The sequence below is a fragment of the Oreochromis aureus genome, linkage group 12, assembly GCF_013358895.1.
Source record: "Oreochromis aureus strain Israel breed Guangdong linkage group 12, ZZ_aureus, whole genome shotgun sequence".
Taxonomy (NCBI): domain Eukaryota; kingdom Metazoa; phylum Chordata; class Actinopteri; order Cichliformes; family Cichlidae; genus Oreochromis; species Oreochromis aureus.
In genome coordinates, this window is record NC_052953.1 from 3,575,308 (window position 1) to 3,594,366 (window position 19,059).

At 42.1% G+C, this 19,059-nt stretch overlaps 1 protein-coding gene across 4 annotated transcripts in view; it reads left to right on the top strand.

Moving 5' to 3' along the window:
* Positions 1-1,026: 1,026 nt before the first annotated feature.
* rufy3 (RUN and FYVE domain containing 3) overlaps positions 1,027-19,059 on the top strand; it is an 18,953-nt gene continuing 920 nt past the window's right edge. Inside the window, exons 1-18 of one of the 4 annotated variants that reach the window (XM_031756561.2) lie at positions 1,030-1,607; positions 9,322-9,495; positions 9,729-9,846; positions 10,021-10,122; positions 11,392-11,515; positions 12,872-12,936; positions 13,344-13,409; positions 13,490-13,559; positions 13,682-13,771; positions 13,861-13,944; positions 14,239-14,406; positions 15,145-15,242; positions 16,153-16,272; positions 17,023-17,149; positions 17,233-17,315; positions 17,400-17,427; positions 17,565-17,642; positions 18,315-19,059. The exon at positions 18,315-19,059 is cut by the window's right edge and continues 920 nt beyond it. In XM_031756561.2, coding sequence (XP_031612421.1) covers positions 1,355-1,607; positions 9,322-9,495; positions 9,729-9,846; positions 10,021-10,122; positions 11,392-11,515; positions 12,872-12,936; positions 13,344-13,409; positions 13,490-13,559; positions 13,682-13,771; positions 13,861-13,944; positions 14,239-14,406; positions 15,145-15,242; positions 16,153-16,272; positions 17,023-17,149; positions 17,233-17,315; positions 17,400-17,427; positions 17,565-17,642; positions 18,315-18,458 — 1,992 coding nt within the window. In that variant the 5' untranslated portion in view covers positions 1,030-1,354 and the 3' untranslated portion in view covers positions 18,459-19,059. Of the gene's footprint in view, positions 1,608-6,368; positions 6,897-9,321; positions 9,496-9,728; positions 9,847-10,020; positions 10,123-11,391; positions 11,516-12,871; positions 12,937-13,343; positions 13,410-13,489; positions 13,560-13,681; positions 13,772-13,860; positions 13,945-14,238; positions 14,407-15,144; positions 15,243-15,390; positions 15,594-16,152; positions 16,273-17,022; positions 17,150-17,232; positions 17,316-17,399; positions 17,428-17,564; positions 17,643-18,314 lie in introns of those variants that run through there. The other 3 variants (XM_031756562.2, XM_031756563.2, XM_031756564.2) reach the window with 3 other exon arrangements.

Here is a 19,059-nt window from a genome sequence, read left to right on the forward strand (position 1 = left end):
TGAGAACTAGCAAAACATCCTCACGATAAACTTAGATCCTAAATTTAGAGCCCAGACTTTGGGCATAGAGCTGTTTTCTTTCCTAATTATCTGACAGTTATTGTAAGTTAACCTTTCCTTTTAATTTCCTTTTCATTCTTTGTAATGGAGTCCTTTACATAGCTCACACAGTTATGCCCACATATTACTCTGCAATGCATTCTGCTTATTTACGCATTTTCACTGGGATACAACCTTCAACAAGTTTAAGATAAGATAAGATAAGATAAGATAAGATAAAATTTAGTTTATGTATCACAAAATGTACCCAAAGTTGGATTTTTTACAAATTTGTTACGGAAGCTAAATAGAAAGTATGGAGCTAAATAAAAAATAAACCAAAATATGAAAAAATAAGGTAAAATCTAAACTGAAAATCAAGATAAATTAAGTCAAAATCTAAACAAATATATTACTAAAGCAGAAATATCTCACATTCAACAGAACAGAGAAAAATATTAAAATGGCTTACTGAGTGTAGTAAAAACAGGGCAGCAAATATTAGATAACATTAAAGTGGCTTAGCAAAATAGTATATCATGTTATTATTTATTACTATTATTGTATGTTTTTATAAAGCACCATATGACTGTTGCTTGTTCTAAAGAGTAAAAGCATTTTAAGAAAAGATATAAGATATGTGGAAGGTTTTTCATTATGTGATTCACGAAATACTGTTTAAAAATATATAACTTTATTTGAACCTTTGTACAGCTCTTTGTAAAAACTTTCAGCTATAATCCAGCTTTTGTGTATTTTTAGGCTTTTAGCTGCCACATCAGTGTCAGCACAAGTCTTGGTTAGTGGGGGGGAAATGACAGTTTACTTTTTATCTTTTCCAACAAACTGCGCTATTTATACACCTAAATGCTTGCAGGGTCCATTTTTAACACACTAAGATAAAAATAGAGCACAGAAGAGGCTCCTTTAATTCGACATGTTTCGCAATGAATCATGGGAAACATAGGAGGACGTTCCCAGTCGTGCTTATGCTGCTGGTGTCAAATCTTGCTTCGTGTATGGGCTCTGTCTATGTAAAGGATCGCTGACACAGCGCCTAAACTCTCGCGAAATTGGCAACAAATCTGACCAAAATGCTGAGACTTTGCTATTTCCGGGTCATGGAGAGGCTGTGGTGGACAGGACGAAAGGCGGAGTGATTACTGGGGAGGTTTGGCTGTCAAGTGACTCACTATCCAGCTGGTGCTAATCACCTCAGTGCATGTCTGCAGAAGCTAACCGCAGCTAACTAGCTCGGTACTGCCTGACAGCCCCGCTTCCCCGGTCACATGAGACGAATTTGACCGGAGGGAGGATGGCGGAGCGGGATATGCCGCCAGGAGATCTTCCTCTGCGGTCTTCTTCAGAAAGTTCCGGCAAACAAAACTCCTCCGATGAAAATGGACACACTGACAGCCCGGACGAAACTCTCTCCCCGACCTCAGTGATTTACTTCAAGGAGGCTTTAAACTCGTCCAACCTGCGCTTCGCAAAGACTGGATCGCTGCCGCCCGCTCCGCTTCGACAGTATGACTTCCAGATTGAACGAATCGAATCGAGGCGACGAAGTAAGTGCTGACCAACTTCAAAAAGTACACCTTTCCCGTGACAGCTAACACTAGCTCCCTAATACACCTAGAATACCAGCTGTAACGCTGCAGTTTGTGCTGCTAGCATTGTTGGCTAACTTTCCAACGTCCGTAAACAACCACCTTGCTGACACATGAACTCAGTAAATTACCAGCAGTTATCGGGGCTAAAGCTGGGGAGAGATAAGCCACATCACATGATTGTTGACTCTCAGCCTCAGATTTCTGTCTGCAACGTAAAAGCCGCTGTGTGTTCTTCTGTGTTGTTTCTCGGCTAATGAGTCAACATGTGTCATGTGTTTTGACAGGCTTGGTAACTCGCCTTGCTGCTGATTGTTATTGTTGTTGTATAGATTTATCATTTATCTGATTTGGAGCTGCAGTTCAGAAAACGACCTCCTCTCCTAACCACTTGAAAACAAAGGAGAATTCCTGAGGAGTTTTTAAGGAAAATAAGACCGCTCAGACAATCCAGCTGCCCTTACACCAGGCTGTTTAATACTGTGACAGTGTGTTGTTTACATGGGTCTGCTGTGTTGGAACGTTTTCATCCTTTTATTTTTTCATTTGAACATTGGGAAGGAAGTGATATTTTTCTTCTATATTAGCTGCATGAAACACGACAGAAACACACGAGAGGAAGTATCAAAGATGAGCCATCTGCAGTACATCTTTGAGGCATAGTTTCAACTCCATCCATCCAACTTCTGATACTTATCTGGGTCTGGGCCATGGTTGCAGTAGCCTTCTTTCTCCCCAGTAACCTCCTTTAGCTGTTCTGGGGGGCATTGAAACATCCCCAAGCTAAATGAGAGACATAATCTCTCCATTATCCCCTGGGGGCACCTCTCAGTTGGACATGCCCCAAACACCTAAACTTTGAGCCTTTTCTGAATGATGAAGCTCCTAACCCCATCTCTAAGGGGCTGCTAAGGCACCTTTTCAATCACTGCTGGTGGTTATAGGTCGGGGGAGAAATGTAGCTCGACCGGTTAATTCACAGCTGTGCTTTCACGTTCATCACCACAACACTGGTGATGCTGCATCAGTCCATCTTTCAACGTCCTGCTTTGTTCCTCCCTCACTCATTAACAAGACGCCCAGATATTTGAGCTACTCCAGTGGAAGGTACATCCATTCCCAACCCGCAGTGGGTATTCCACAGTGGTTCTCTGTACTGTTAATATTTATTAACATGATCTGCATCGCTTGTGACTCATGTTGAAGATTTAATTTTGTGTGCTGTGGTCAGCTTCTGGGTGGCGTTGTGTACTTTCCTTTGATAAAGGGATTGTCCAGTATGTCCTCTGTTAAAGGAGGTAATAAAGGAAGCATTCAGACACCTTTTGTTAGTATTTAGAGGAACTCTTAAAAGGAGTGGATGTATTTATTATAGCTCTTATTCTGGCTGCAGATACTTTAAGGTCAGTTAATTCAGTTAGAAACCTTCCTAAGGAATTGAGTCTTTGACTGGTCCTGTTGTTGGTCGTGACAGAGTTGACCATGGTGTTGTTAAAATACCTGTTTGCTTTCACATCTTCATTCTCCTTCAGCACACAGGTCTCTGTGGCATTTAAGATATATAGATCCTTTTTACTTTTAGTTTCCAAAGCTCTTGCACAGAGACCTTAAATAAATGTAAAGGCAATAGGTCGGTAATGTCTATCCATAACATTACAGTATAAAACTAATAAACTTCAGTGACATCCCATTCTTAATCCATAGGCTTTAATACTATGTTGGCTCACCCTTTGCAACTATGAAAGCTGCAACTCTTCTAAGGTTTTCCACAAGGTTTAGGAGTGTTTATGGGGATTTTTGACTTCTTCTTGTGAGGTCAGACACTGATGCTGGTCTCATAGTCTCCCCTCTAATTCATCCCAAAGGTGTCCTATGAGGTTGAGGTCAGGACTCAGTGCAGGCCAGTCAAGTTCTTCTACACCGAACTCTCTCATCCATGTCTTTGTGGACCTTCCTTTGTGCAGTGGTGTGCAGTCGTGTTGGAACAGGAAAGGGCCATCCCCAACGGTTCCCAAAATGCTTAGAGCATGAAGTTGTCCTAAATGTGTTGGTATGCTGAAGCGCTAAGAGTTCCTTTGGGCCAAGTCCAGCTTCTGAAAAACAGCCCCCGGCATAATCATAGAAACACCTCTAAACTTTACACTTGGCACACTCCAGTCAGACAAGTACCGCTTTCCTGGTAACTGCCAAACCCAGACTCATCCATTGCATAGCGTGATTTGCCACTCCAGAGAAAATGTGCCCAATGCTCTAGAGTCTAGTAGCGGCATCCTTTACACCACTGCATCTTATATCACTTGGTGATATAAGGCCTGGCTGCAGCTGCTCAGGCATGTAAACCCCTTCCATGAAGCTCTGTGTGCACTGCTCTTGATCTAATCTGAAGGAACCATGAAGTTTGAGGTCTTTAGCGATTGACTCTGGAGAAAGATGGCGACCTCTGTGCTCTATGTGCCTCGGCGTCCACTGACCCTGCTCTGTGTTTTTACATAGAATTACCACTTTGTGGCTGATTTGCTGTCGTTCCCGTTCCCAATCGCTTCCACTTTGTTAAAATGCGCCTAACAATTGATTGTGGAATATTTAGTAGTGAGGAAGTTTCAGGACTGAAACGCTGCAACTGTTTCTAGAAGCAGTCTGCATGCCTAGCTGCTTCATTTTATACACCTGTGGCCGTGGAAGTGACTGGGATACCTATATCAGATAGGTCAGTGAATTTGGCAATATGGTTTATTTCCAACATTAAGTTCTTTCTTTATTACTTTATTGCAATATTTTCTTCATCACTTTGTTAGCAATTTATTATTTTTACTAATCACTGTTTTTTTTACAAGTCAAATGAAAAAAAAACAGTCTTCACTGCTATATAACAAACCAACTATAGATGAACAAAATTACAGTACTGTAAGAAATTAGTTTGGAACTTTAGAATCAAGTGTTTTAGCAGATAGTGTATCAGGGAGAGTAATGCTTGTACACCATTTCTTTTAATGTTGAATATTTGTATCCATTTGAGAAAACCTTGAGGAATATCCTTAATTTGAAAAAATGTTTGAAACCAGAGCCTGTGTTAGGTAATTTATGTGAAAAGATAAAACTGGCAGAAATCTATAATTTTTAATGTTACTGAAAACAGTGTAGAATAGAACAAAGGTGTTGGGGTTTTTTTTTAGAATATATCACAGACAGTATATGAGGTGGATGTAGCAGCATGGATGTCACCCACTGGTTTAGTACTCCACATTTTGAAGGTGTTTTTATAGCTGAGATAGTTTTTTGGAGTTGTTAGGGACCACATTTAAAAAAAGAAGACGTAGGGATAAGTTATCAGACCAGTGTGTCCACAGTGGGAACAGTTTGCAGTAATGTGGCAACCAGAGGCCAAAGGAAGTTGATGACACTCAGCCACTTCAAGCAATTGCAGGAAGAAGAAACAAACAAACTTTTCTCATCTTTGATGCAAGCGATTGAAGTGACTACCAGTGAGAGCACAGGATACCGCTAATTGACATCAATATTATAAAAATTACATTACAGGGTTACCAGGCAACTGGAGCCTGGAATGTCTAGCATCAAATCGTCAGCTCCAAAGTGTGGATGCAGTTTAAGCCTAACCAGTTTTGTTAGAATTCTGCATCAACAACTGCAACAAGCCAACACAGATATCTGAGTAATAAAACAATAGACTCACCAAAACTGAAGCACAGAGTTGGTGAACACGCTGTACGTCCAGCAGGACATACCATTTTTCAGCTATTTGCATTTAAACTGCCCCAAAAAGATACCAATGCAACATGATAGAGAGGTTCAGTTTGGTTACGCTGTAGTCACCTGTGATCAGACGGCTGTCAATCAAAGTAGAAAGCGTATAAAATAATTGTCCCCATAAAGTTGTTACAATATGGAAACTAAGCTGTTTACTGTACAGGCTACAAACATGTTTGTTTCTGCTGTAAAACTGGAGGTTTTAACACATCTGTGAGGATTGACTCACTTTTCTAGCCTCATGTGAACATTAGAGCAACTGCAGTTTTTGACTACGTATTATATTGAACACATGGTATTACTTTCTAAGAGAAAACAGAGCTTCGTTTCAGATGAGCAAAGCAATCAATTTTTTAAAAAAATGTGAAAACTTTCTCAATTAAATTTGTCACATGTTTATTTTTGCTGTCCTCTGATGGCACCGAGTGTCATCATCTAAAGATTATCTGATTGTCAATATCCAGCTCGATGTTTAAGGTGTTAGGCCCAGGGAAGCTGTTCCAAAATGGGTGGGGGATTTAAAAAATAGATGGCCCCCGCTTACATCTGGGACCTTTGGCCTTATTGCCCTTCATGCTCGCTGCTGCTGTTTTTCTGCTGCAGCCAGCTCAATAATTGCATTGTGAAATGACAGGCCTGTGTTTGAGACTGGGAGGAGGGGGCATGTTGTTGATGCTTCAGAGAGACACAGGCCCTCTGCTGCATCATTAGCCTGGGTTGGTTACTCCGGGGACCCCCCTCCCCCCCCTTATTTTAGCTTCTGTTTTTTTTACGCATGCACCATCTGCTCACGTGACAATGTGTTGCTGTACCCAGTGCTGCCGTCAGCCATCTTGGTCAACACCCACCCAGTGCATTCACTGCGGTGCGCAGGCAGTCCAATCACAGAGAACCGGTGGTAAGCTGACCGGAGGAGGGCTGTGATTTTTCAGCACGGTGCTCTCTGTTGCATTTTAAATCCCCAGTCGGCACAAAAGGGGATAACAAGAGGCTGAAGAGGAGGAGGCGGTGGAGGAGTAGAAGGCACAGACAGCAGCCTGTTTCACTCAGTTGTAGCAAGGAGGAGAGGAGGATGCATGCATAGAGAGGAGGAGCACCCTTTCTAACACCTGCTGAAGGCTGCTGTGGGCCTTTCCCGTCTTGTCCTTTTTGTTTCTTCCTCTGATTCTCTTTTCATCTTTCATCCTCTTGTTTTTCTGGCCTTCTCTGGCTGTTGGAACGCAAAGCTCCTGCATCTTTTTTACCTCCCCCCTCCCTTTTCCCCTTCGGTGGTGTTGGTTTTGCCTTGCACAAGCTGAGTCATCATGTCTGATCTGACGCCTCAGAGCGAAACCCCGACTACCACCACAGACAAGATCACCCAGGCTGCCAGGGAGACCATTTATCTGTGCAACTTTCGCGTCTCTGTCGATGGCGAGTGGCTTTGCCTCCGCGAGCTCAACGACATCTCGCTCACGCCAGACCCCGAGCCGGTCCATGAAGGTAACGTGACAGATTAGCTCAGCATTCGAGGAAGTGTTTGTGAGCACAGTGCGATATGTGTTAGGGCGTGGTGGTGTGCATCGGGGACACCAGAAGCTGCATATTTCACCTGGTGAACGGTGTGAGCTCTGTCACGACGGGTTTGATTTCACTGAAGGTTACGCAGCAAGATGACGCCACTTGTAAATAAGCCAGGAGCGGACAACAAAGCAGCCAGGAAGTGCAGGTCCTGCTGGGAGGATTCAAGTACTTGGTAGCTGTTGCTCCTTACAGAAGATCCCAGTTGCACAGAACAAACATGTTTGTGTGCTGATGATTTACATTTTGTTTCTCCCACTGTTGAAGCCGAATGCAGCCAATTATAGATTTAGCAGCAAACACAAGCCTGACTGTAAACGGATATCTATAACTGTGTGCTCTGTTTTTATTGTTTTTAAAACTGCCACACCTACTCTCAGCACCGAGCAGGCCAGCTGGCAGCCACTCGTAGGCAGTTCAGTTGGCAAATTAAGCGCTGCAGCATTCAGCCTACACCGCTGAAGAGTCCACTTTAATGACATTACAGAAGCCCATTAACAGACAACAGAAACATCTGCTTCAGGCTTTAGTTTGTTATCGGGGGATGATCGATAGTCACGTTCTCTCTCCTCTTCACTCACTTTGCATAGGTTTCTGAGGTTCTTGTTATCGCCAAAGACAACATGCACAAGTTTGTTGCTTAAAAAATAGTTCTGTCATAGCACTGGTAGTGTAAAGCCTTTTTATGGGAGACGGGGCAGTATTCTTGAGGAAAATTTTCCATCCAAAATTTATTTTAATGTTCATACAGTTTTTCCACATGGCTTAATTAAACAAGCTGGGTAATCATTACCACCCTGTTGAACATTTTCTTAAACAGACGGATTCAGATTCACAGGGACAGATGCAGGAAATCTTATATTTTAAACACATGCACATAATATTTTTATTGTATGATAACTGTTCATGATATCTTTATTATTACTTCAAGTGCAGTAACAAAAGAATATAGCACAACTAGGGTAAATAAAAGATTTGTTATTTTTCCATAGACTGTATAAAAAGATGGATGTAGCCAGCGTGATGTCACATATTGGTTGGCGAGATCCTGCCATGTGATTTCACCGCCGCTCTTGGTGGTTTTATAAACTGGAGGTAACAAGTAAGGGCTGGATCTGAAGCTGAGGGACACTGCACACTTATCAGTCACACAATAGAGCATGCTCTGCTTTATCCACCTTTTCAAGTCTTAATTGTGCCATTAAAACAAATGAGCTTCATGTTGTATTTACTAAGACCTGAAACTTGTGATGTAGCCCATAAGGTTATCAGAGAAAGGAAGATAAAGGAAGGTCAAAGGTTATTTTCCCACAGACTTGTACAGAGCCAAAGGCCTTATTATAGCCACTGGTGTTGCCCCCTACTGGCTGAAAAAATGCAGCTTTAAGGCACTAAAGCATCGGTGTCACTTTTCAGAGCTGGAAGCTTATGGATCTGTAGTTTCCACTGAAAGGGTTATCAAAGATGGGCACGTTTTTTTATTTAAACAAAATGTTTTAAACACTTCAGATTGACTCATGGAAAAAACCCAACAATAAATGACAAAGGCTGGCTCTTTGTTTCGGTCGCTGCAAAGGAAAAGACCAGATAGAGATGGTGGAGAAAATGGTTTTTAATCAAGCAGACCAGTAACTGCTACAAAATAACCAGACAAGTCACGCCGTCCTCCTGAACCAGCTCAGTATTTCTCAGTGTCTCGTTGTTTAGTTGCCTGAATTTTTTTTCCAGTTTTCTGTTTTGAGGAACGTTTTTCTATTTTACTTTCAGCATTAATATTATAACACTAATTTATACAGTTTTGCTGAGGATCTTTGCTACTTTGTTTACATTTTGTATTAGAGAATAAGATGAACATGCTGCACTGCAAATGTAAACTTTAAATGTGTAACTGTATTAATAATGTAAACAAATCTGCAGGGCAGCATAAAGCACCTCCACTAAAAGCCTCTCAGTGTTAAATGCTGACATAAATAATAGATCAGGATCAGATGTGCAGAACGAGTGGACTGTATTAAACTTTCACATTCTCTTAATTGAGACTATTTCTCTTGCAGACACATTTTATAGTTTATATTAAAACTGTATATAATCTTCAGATTTACAAGGTTTTTCATAGGGAAGTCCTGGACTCTATCTTCTTTTAGCTATTTGTAATGATGGAGTCTTTGTTGTCTTGTTGTGTATTCTTTATTTCACCTTCCTGGAAACTGAATTTTTTAAAATTCCTGTATAAGAAATACAGAGCTGACTTTCAAATGAGTGTAGCTACTGACTCACTTGTGCTGTTAAATTCTGAAGGTAAGAATTATAAAAGTCTGTTCCCTGTTTCCTTTTCTCCTTCTTTTAGATCCCAAGGATCCCATCGCGATCGAGAGGCTTAACTTGATGAACATGGCCAAACTGAGCATCAAGGGCCTGATCGAGTCTGCGCTCAACCTGGGACGCACGCTGGACTCTGACTATGCACCTCTGCAGCAGTTCTTTGTCGTGATGGAGCACTGTCTGAAACACGGGCTGAAAAGTAAAAACTGCATTCATGTTGTCTCTTATAACTCAAAGTTTTTGACAGTGAGATGTGAGAGATAACACGCGGCATGCTGTTAAAATGTACAGTTCGCATAGCTGTAAGGAATATTTAGTCTTAAACTCCTGCTTTAGTTTCCTTTTAACTGTATTGGGGCCAGTGTGTTTTTGCTCTTTCTGTATGCATGTGGTCTCAATCTGTCCGTCTCATCGTTGTTTGTCAATCATCAGCTAAGAAGACCTTCCTGGGGCAGAACAAGTCCTTCTGGGGACCATTGGAGTTGGTTGAGAAGCTGACGCCTGAGGCAGGAGAGATCACTGCCAGCGTAAAAGACCTGCCTGGGCTCAAGTGAGTTTGTTCAAAGTTTCCTAAAAAAAAAAAAGCCCTTCTCCTTCGATTTTAATTATATCATCTGAGCTCTAAACAATGCCAGAATACAGCTGGAGCTTCTTTGCTAGCTGCCTTAATCTTGTAAAGGCTGTTAGTGTGTGCAAATCTCACTCTTCCCGTGTTTGATACTAGAACTCCTCTAGGAAGAGGACGCGCCTGGTTACGACTGGCCTTGATGCAGAAGAAGCTCTCAGACTATATGAAGACCATCATCAACAGAAAGGACCTGCTCAGGTGTGTTTGGATCGTAATATTCACAGAGGCGAAGACTTTATGTGAAAAGATGAATGTGGTGTCTCGTGTTGGCCACTGCAGCCACAACATCTATCAGTTGGAAGTACAGTCATTAATTATAACAAATTATTATAATTTATCAGATAATTGCATTAAACTTCTCCAGAAGGCAAAAACACCACAAAACTGATAGAAAGGTTCAGTTTCTTGACTTTACTTAGCAGCTGAGGAGGCTAGCAGGCAGCTTGCAGCACAGTCTTCATTCACCTGCATGTTTAAGCAGCCACGCTCATGATAATGCACAACTTTAACCTTTAATAACGAAGCAAACCTGGTTGCTTAGAACAGTTATCACATCGATCAAAGCTGGCTGTGGTCAAACTCAATCACAGACAGGTGTGTTGGGTCCAGACAGCAACTTGTATTACTGGCTGTGCTTTTTTATGTAATCGCTACTACATAAATCTACATGTATATTCTGTATTCTTAGTTTCCCTCCAATGTCACCATTATAATCCTGTGATCAGTTTATCGTCTGGTCAGTTGGCTCAGGAGGATGAGAGTCTGGCTCCAGAACGAAGGGTCAGGAGTTTGTGGTGCACTTGCTGCATATCTTACATCAGCCAGTGGAGCCGTCAGATAGTTCACCTGACCCTGAAATATCTCCATGGCAGCCATAATAGCAGCTGGTCATAGTTTTTTAAGAAGGATGCTTCAGTGCTTCCTTCATATGATCTCCTTTTGCAGAGGATAGAGTGAAACATCCTTTATGAAAGGAGACGATGTTGTCCCACAGTTCATACCACACTCTGTCAGCATGACTGACACAGATCATGTAAATCCTCATTTTAGTGCATTTACTATTTTTATGCCATTTGTTAAATGTTTTGAATTTTCAACAAGCTGTTGAACCCACAGGTTCAACTTTGAACCTTATACCGTGGTAAAAAAATCAGCATCTTATCAACGTGTTTTATCTTTATGAGCTCCCTAAATCCAGATTGAGAGCTGTTTTAATCAAAGTGTGTTTAAGGTGTGTAATCATTCAGTTTGTATTAGTAATGCCTGTTCATGGACTTTGGACTGGTTCCATCCCTCAACCCCTGATCCCACTGTGTAGCCTGCCTCAAGTGGCCATCTGAGGATCTGCAGTTTTTGGTTTGGTTTGGGGGTTTTTTTTGTTTGTTTGTTTTTGGCTCGGGTAGTATTTTATACAAACCTGAAACCCTTCCGCCTGACATTATGGCCCTTTCTGTCTCCTCTCTGTAGTGAATTTTACGAGCCGAACGCGTTGATGATGGAGGAGGAAGGCGCCGTCATCGCCGGGCTTCTGGTTGGATTAAATGTCATCGATGCCAATCTGTGTATGAAGGGAGAGGACTTGGATTCGCAGGTTAGTCTGCTTTCACCTCTAACTCCACTTAGAGCAGCTCAAACTAAATCAAAGACCCACCTTCTTGAAGAAGTAAGGCAGAGGAAAATTAATCACAGTCCCTGGTGTGGCATTGTTTTCTCTCAGCCCATGTGGAACAAGGGCGTCAAGTTTCACTGATCACATCTAAGGCCAGACATGGACTTTATGACATGTGTGAAATAGCTAGTTATTTTCTGCAATAACGCCAACAACCTGACGTGATACAAGTTCATGTTAAAGGAAAATAATCCTTTTAATAAATAATCCATCATTTTATTTGTAAATGTCTAAAGTGGCCTCTTTCAAAGGATTGAAGCATCTGCTGTGTACTGGCTAGAAAGCGTAAACGAATAAATAGCCACACAAAACAAATGTTTGGGAAATCTGTTTATGTTTTCATTTTTCTGAAAGACAAAAAAATGTTCCATACATTAGAATATCATTTTAAAATCACCAAATACCTGTATGGTATCGGTCTTAAAAATCTGGTCTGTGTCGACCGGGTTTGGTCCGGATTTGGCAGATGTGGTGTAGAAAACAGTCACTGTGGTGGAGTTATTTAGAATTATTGAATTAGGTTTTTTTGGCATTCAAATTTTGGCCAGATGGCATTTGTATATCTGTATATTTGAACTCTCACTAATGTTGTTTAGTTCTTTTCCTACAGTCATTATTTTCCCTTTAAAATGCCAACAAAAGCCTTTAGTTAAACCAGGGGTGGGCAACTCTAGGCCTCCTGCAGGTTTTAGATCTCACCCTGGGTCAACAGGCCTGAATCAAATGATTAGTTCATTACCAGGCCTCTGGAGAACTTCAAGACATGTTGAGGAGCTAATTTAGCCATTTAAATCAGCTGTGTTGGATCAAGGACACATCTAAAACCTGCAGGACACCGGCCCTCCAGGCCTGGAGTTTCCCACCCTGAGTTAAACCATCTGTTCAGATCATTTAAATATGAAGTACAGGGATGTTTCCTTTATACAGCAGCAGCATAACTGAGTTAAGAGCAATGTAATGGGGATCGGTGTTTTGGGCACTGAGACCTGTGTCCCTGCTCTGCTTCAGAAACATTAACATGCTGAGCAGTGCAGCTCCTGGTTGTTCTTGTTTCAGCAGCTCACAGGTAGTCAGTCAGGATGTTCAGCTCTCAGGTTGGGAATGAGTCCAGAGTGACTGTGAGGAATGTTGCACAGCTCTTTGTTAATATCCGCCTGAGCTTGGAGACTAAAATATTTCAGCCTGCCGACTTTACACATACTTTAAATTGTTTTACGTACAAGGATGGCTCCTGTCGTCATTGCTTTTTTTGCCTTCTTAATTTTCTTACATCTGCAGGTTGGGGTGATCGATTTCTCCATGTACCTAAAAGACGGTGGACACAGCAGCAAGAGCGTGGAGGGGTGAGTCCTGGCTCCTGTAGTCCCATCAGCAGTAACTGTACACTGTGGGCCTGTAATAGGAGCATACGTTTTGTTTTTGCTTCGCTCCTACCTCTGTCGACTGACAGCCATTTGTCTTAATCTTAATTAACATAAAGAGTTCTTTTATTTGGACGTCTGGATTGAGTCCCAGCCTTCGGACCATATTTTTCCAATGTGTGGCCTTTAAACTTGAATATTGAAAAAGAGAGAAAATCTGAAAATTCTTCCATTTCCATTCCCTGGCTGAACCACATTTTAGCCTAAACAGTTTAAAAAGACTGCACTAGTATGAGATTTTCTATCACATTTCAGTTGTTTTGTTTTGTAGTTCCTGTGTCTTTGTGTGCCTGACGGCTAACTGCACGTTTCTCTTTGTGTGTTTTCAGGGACGGTCAGATCACGGCGATTCTCGATCAGAAGAACTACGTGGAGGAGCTGAACAGACATTTAAGGTTTGTCGGGGTGGTGCGCTCACTTTGCTCACCTCACCTTGTCGAGCTCGGTGACTCACATGATTTCTGTCTGTTTACAGCGCGTCGGTAAATAACCTGCAGGCCAAAGTGGACGCTCTGGAAAAGTCCAACACGAAGCTGACAGAAGAGGCGAGTCTCACAGTGATCATCCTCAAAAACTGTTGTCTTTAAATGTCAGCCTTACATGTTTTTTGCCCGGCTGCAGGGACTTCCTGTTTACCAAGCTGCTTTGTTCATTTCTGTCCTCGCAGCTCGCAGTGGCGAATAACAGGATCATCACTTTACAAGAAGACGTGGAGAGAGTAAAGGAGGAGAGCTCATATCAGCTGGAGTCCAGAAAGGTGAACGCTGCTTATCTGCCGGTTTATGCAGCAGCTGACTCGAGCATTTGGAAATTTGTAGTAAAAGCAAGCGTTCCTGTTTTCTTCAGGCATTAAGAAGTGATTCAGCAGCAGACGGACAAGCGCTGGGGGAAACACGCAAGCAGCTCAAAGAGGAAACTTTGCTTCGACTGGTACGTTTCAGCTGTTTGACAGTCTTTATGTAGCTTTAACTCTGCTGAGGCCTTGATACCAGCGAGGGATTATACATGTAGCCGTGTCATCTGCTGAGAAAGTTTGTAGTTATAGTAACAAATGTGCTTTACCTGTTTAGCATGTTTATTTTTAGCTGCGATTTACACAGAATACAGTGAAGCTTATGTGGAGAAAGACAATCAGCCCAGTCCAAATTCAGTCCATTTAGCTTAGTTTAATTATGACATTCCTGCTTATATTTTTCTAACTGACAAAGTCTGACTTGTGTGCAGGATGTGGAGAAGGAGCTGGAGGTGCAGATCGGGATGAAGCAGGAGATGGAGCTGTCCATGAAGATGCTGGAGAAAGACGTCTGTGAGAAGCAGGACGCTCTGGTGGAGCTCAGACAGCAGCTGGAAGACCTTCGTGCCATCAACCAACAGCTAATGCACAAGTCACAGGTGAGGCGGTGCTTCTCATATCTGATTATGAGGACACTGAGCTTCGGAAAGCTTTTAAAAGGCTCACATCCACTTTTGTCTCTCACAGCTTCACTCGTAGATTTCAGCTCTTCCCAGAAACTTGTAGGTGGTTCATTTCACTATTAGCTCTCTGTGAAATGATAAAGCATGACTTCCTGTCTAGAATAACTTACAGTCAGCAGTAGATCCTGACTGATAGTAAAAACTTGGCATTTTTTTCAGTTAAGGCAGAAAAGAGGAGGCCACTTCAATGAGAGAATTCAAAGGTCTGCTTAACTGCAAGAAGACTGAAACTGTTCCACAAAGTAAGAATAAAATGGATGATAGCAATTAGTTTACTAAAACACATCGAAAATATTAGGTGGAAAAAGGTTTTTTAATCTGGGCCTCGGTGGGAACGCTCAGATTACAAGGTGCACAGGTGATCTTCACTTTTGCTCAGAGTTTAGTCTCTTAATTTGGATTTCTTGCCGTCTTTTCAGCATTAACTTATCAACTAGGGGTGGTCACATTTATCAGATATTCCATCCGTCCACCTATCCTTTCTTTTTCTGACCCCTATCCTGGTCTTCCCAGCCACCTAATCCTAATCTTCCACCTGCTGTTCTAGGGATGAAGAGCAGGTGGAGGATTAGATCCCCAAAATATCTTTTCACATAAAACTCAGAGTTTAAGGACGAAAGACATCAGTTGACTAGTTTGGATCATCTTCTGCAGAGTGCCGATGCCAGCTCGAAACAGAAGAGTGAGGTCATCGTTCGCATGGAGGAGAAAATAAACCAGATGTCAGGGACCATAAAACAGCTGGAGACCAGGTGAGGCTAGTTTATTATCACAGTACGATATGTATTTGGTGCCTTCAGACAACATTTCTTATATTCATTGACACATTTTCTCTCTCTTCACTTCCTTTTCTTTAATTTTTTCCATCATTTGTTCATCTGTTGTGTTGAAAAAAATCAGTGACAAACATTTGGCGAAGCAGGCCCGGAACCTGAACTCGGCAGCAGGGAAGCTGCTGCAGCTGCAGCAGTAGCTCCCTGCTTTCACGAGTCTGAAAACAAACATACAACCCTGCCTAATATAGAAATAACCAAACTAGGATGTTATCTTTTCTGTACTGCTCCTTTGTTGTTACAAAATAAAAACCATCTTCTTACAACCTCCTGCAGCGGCGCTCCAGCATCAGCTTTTAGTGTGGACTGAATGGATCCTTTAGCAGCCCCTTAATCCTCGTGTTTTCTGCCAGATGTGTTCGCCACATCAGATTTCTACTTCAGATTTCCGTTTCTAAAACCTGCCCCGGTAATGCTTTAGTCACACATAAGATGAGTAGAGACGTCTGATGGACTGATGTGCCAATAAACTCATGCTGGATATTTGACAGTTGCTGTAATGTGATTCGTCCTCAAACCTGAGGCTGTCAGATATTCTCAGCCGACAGAGAGAACTGGCGTGTGGCGCCAGATGTCCGAGGGGTTTGTTGAATTCGAACGTCCAGCGCAGAAGAAGGAAGGGGCAAAATTAATGAATAATTTTAAATTGTATGTGAACATAAGTTTGGTGTCAACTGTAGTAATCATTAGGCTAATAAAACAATAAACAAACACAGTCTGCTTCATGGTCTTTGGTCACAGTGTCCCAGGTTGCTCTTACATTTTAGTTTCCCTTCATCACATTTTTATTTTGCCATGAGTTTATGTTAACCCGCTCACCCCAAACCAGATGCAAGCAGGCGGAGAAGGAGAGGGACCTGGCTTTAGAGGCGAACCGGCTCTTCAAGCAGGACTTTGGAGACAAAATCGAGAGTCTGCAGGTGGAGGTGGAGCAGCTGAGGAAGCAAAGGTAAAGTCTGGCACCTCACTACTCCCGCTCCATTTGAAACACTGAGATGACCAAAACAAAGAGGAATAAGACAAATCACTTCCTTTTTGCTAAAACTGATTCTGAAGTATGATTTCACTACCTCATCTGCTGTAAGCCGTGGCAGTTGGCAATTCCACATTTTGCATTTATACTGAAAATGAGCATTTTCTTTTCTTAATGTGGCCCTAATGCTCCTTTATATTTTATCAGCCTTTCAGACTTTCTTTGTTAAAACAGTCAGACTCTCACTCTTTGGTCTCAGTGAGATCTTTTAGAATTTTATCACAGACTTGTGCGAGCGCATTTGTAACCATAGAAACGTGCAAATACTAAAGATCTGTAGCCCATCAAACCACATCGATGCAGAGAGTGGTTTCAATCTTATGAGCTGTTTCTAGAAAGTTTTGAGTAGCAACATTTCACACAGATTTCAGTTACACAGGAAGCCTGTATAACATGCTATAACGTGCAGGTTATACCTGACGAAGGGACAAACACAGGTCAGAGGCCTGGCAGAAAACTGCTGGATGCAGCTCTGTGTTGGCACAGCTGTTAATCAAAGCTGCCATCAGAAGAATCTTATTTCTACTGTAACGTTGGGCTTTCCTACCCTTTGGAGGTTCCCCTTTACCATAAACGTTGTTCCTTTTTCTGCTCCAGATATGTTTATTAATTACTGTCATCACTGAACTGTATGTTTCTATTCTTTGGCTTATTTTGCTGTTTCAGGTCTCATCTGGAGCGAGAGCTGAGAAAAGGTCGCGATCGAAAGAGCGAGCATCACCTCAGTGCCTCCTCGGTACCTCAGTCCAGCACTCCTCGGACCGACAGGAGACAACCAGAGGATGTACCAAAAGTACGTGCACTCTCACATTAACGATATGTCCGAAGAACAGCTGTCAGCTGTGCTTTGGTGGCTGATGACTGTGTTTTTAACAGCAACTCCCAGAATCCCCGTCAGTGAAGGAGAAAGACCAGTTACAAAGTGGCCCGGAGGACAAAACCAGCCTGAGCTCCAGCTTGTAGGTATCTCAGGGTTTCAGAAAATAATGTGAAATTTATGGAAAAATAATTCACATTTTTATGTCCTGTCTTTAACTTTGAAGGTCCCTGTCGCATCACGAGGATGAACAGGTGAGATCTGACTTTTTACCTGTGTGAAAGTTTAGCCTTTTAATAAGTGGATGCTGAAACAGTCAGCATGTACTGATGGCAGTGTGTCTTTGCACTGTTCAGAGACTCATGCATTTATTTTTGTTGTTCTTCCTTAGAAAGAATCGTTCTTGGAGATCAGCGAGCCTTCCATGTGTACGATGTGTGAGCAGGCCGACTCCCTCCTCAAGACAAAGGTACAAATTACTGAGGATCATTTTGAACTTTAGTTATCAAGAATATTTTTCTGTTTTGCATTGAAGGTTTACAGCGTCTTTAAATAGTTGACTCCTGTTTTTCTTGGGTTGAATTTCCTAAAGCTGTTAGCAGAAACGGCTGTTCCAAAACGTATTTTCTGTATCAAAAAAATATCAAACATATGCAAAAGTCTGGCTCAAATCCTGATTGTGGATGATCCATTCCCATCTCGTCAGTCTCCAGGTTGACCACAGGTTGTGGGATTCCTCTTGTCCCCACGCTTTTTAAGGACTGACCAGGTCAAAGATCAGCATGATCATCTCAGAGGGCAAAGTGATTATTAAGACTCACAGATCATCAGCATTTTGGATCAGTGGTCAGTAAACTGCCCCGATCTCAAACCAATCCATGATCTATGGTCAGGCTTTAGAAGGCCGAAGCGGACTCTTTGATTGGTCGGTTCTGGCCCTCAGGCTGTTTGCTGAATGGGGAGGAGCTAAGGTGGACTGCACCAAAGCCCAATATGAGATAAATATGATCTGTGAGTCATGCAAAGCTGCTCTCATAGAACCAAAAAGTAAAAATATGGCGCTGTAAATGAGCAGAATGGGTGGAGAACTGGTGTCCCCAGCTGTGGTTTTCTTTAATGGAGTTTTTCTTCTTCTCTGCAGAAACAGTGTAAGAACTGCAGCGGCGTTTTCTGTGAGAGCTGCGTGTCCAAAGAGCTGCCTTTACCTTCCTCCATTCTCCCAGAGACGGTCTGCACAGCCTGCTACTCGCTGTTACTCCAACAATACGCTTCATCACCGACATGAACCCGCAATCATCAGACACAGCAGAGGCGCTCGAGTGTAAAACTGGCACTTAAAAACCAAAAAATCCCAACTTCCTGACATCCTAAGAATCACGGGGTCTGTGAGATATTTAAATCAGTCTGGTGTGTGTGTGTGTGTGTGTGTGTGTGTGTGTGTGCGCGCGCGCAGGTTTTCCTTATAATAAAAACAGCTGAAGCCATTTATCTTCCTTTTCTGGTTCGCAGTGTGTCCGTTGGTGATTTAGGCTTCTGTCGGCACTTTTAAGCTAAACTTGCACTCCCTCACATGGCTGGATTAAAAAAAATAAAAGAATCATCTCATTTACGGACACTAAGTGATGAAAAGTTTAACTGACATATCTTTATCCCTAGTGTTAAAAGATAAAAAAGGAAAAACTGGAATTCAAGGCTCGGTGTTTCGATTCAGAGATCAGGATATGGAGTTACTCACACGTTTATGCACTTTTGTGATTAAACTGGTGTCAGATTCAGGGAAAATCCTGACAAAGTCGGTCAAAATGACCGAATGCTGTCATGTTATGTGTCATTACTTCCTTAAAGACTTTTTAAAAAAAATTCATGCAATATATGAAAAAAAGTTA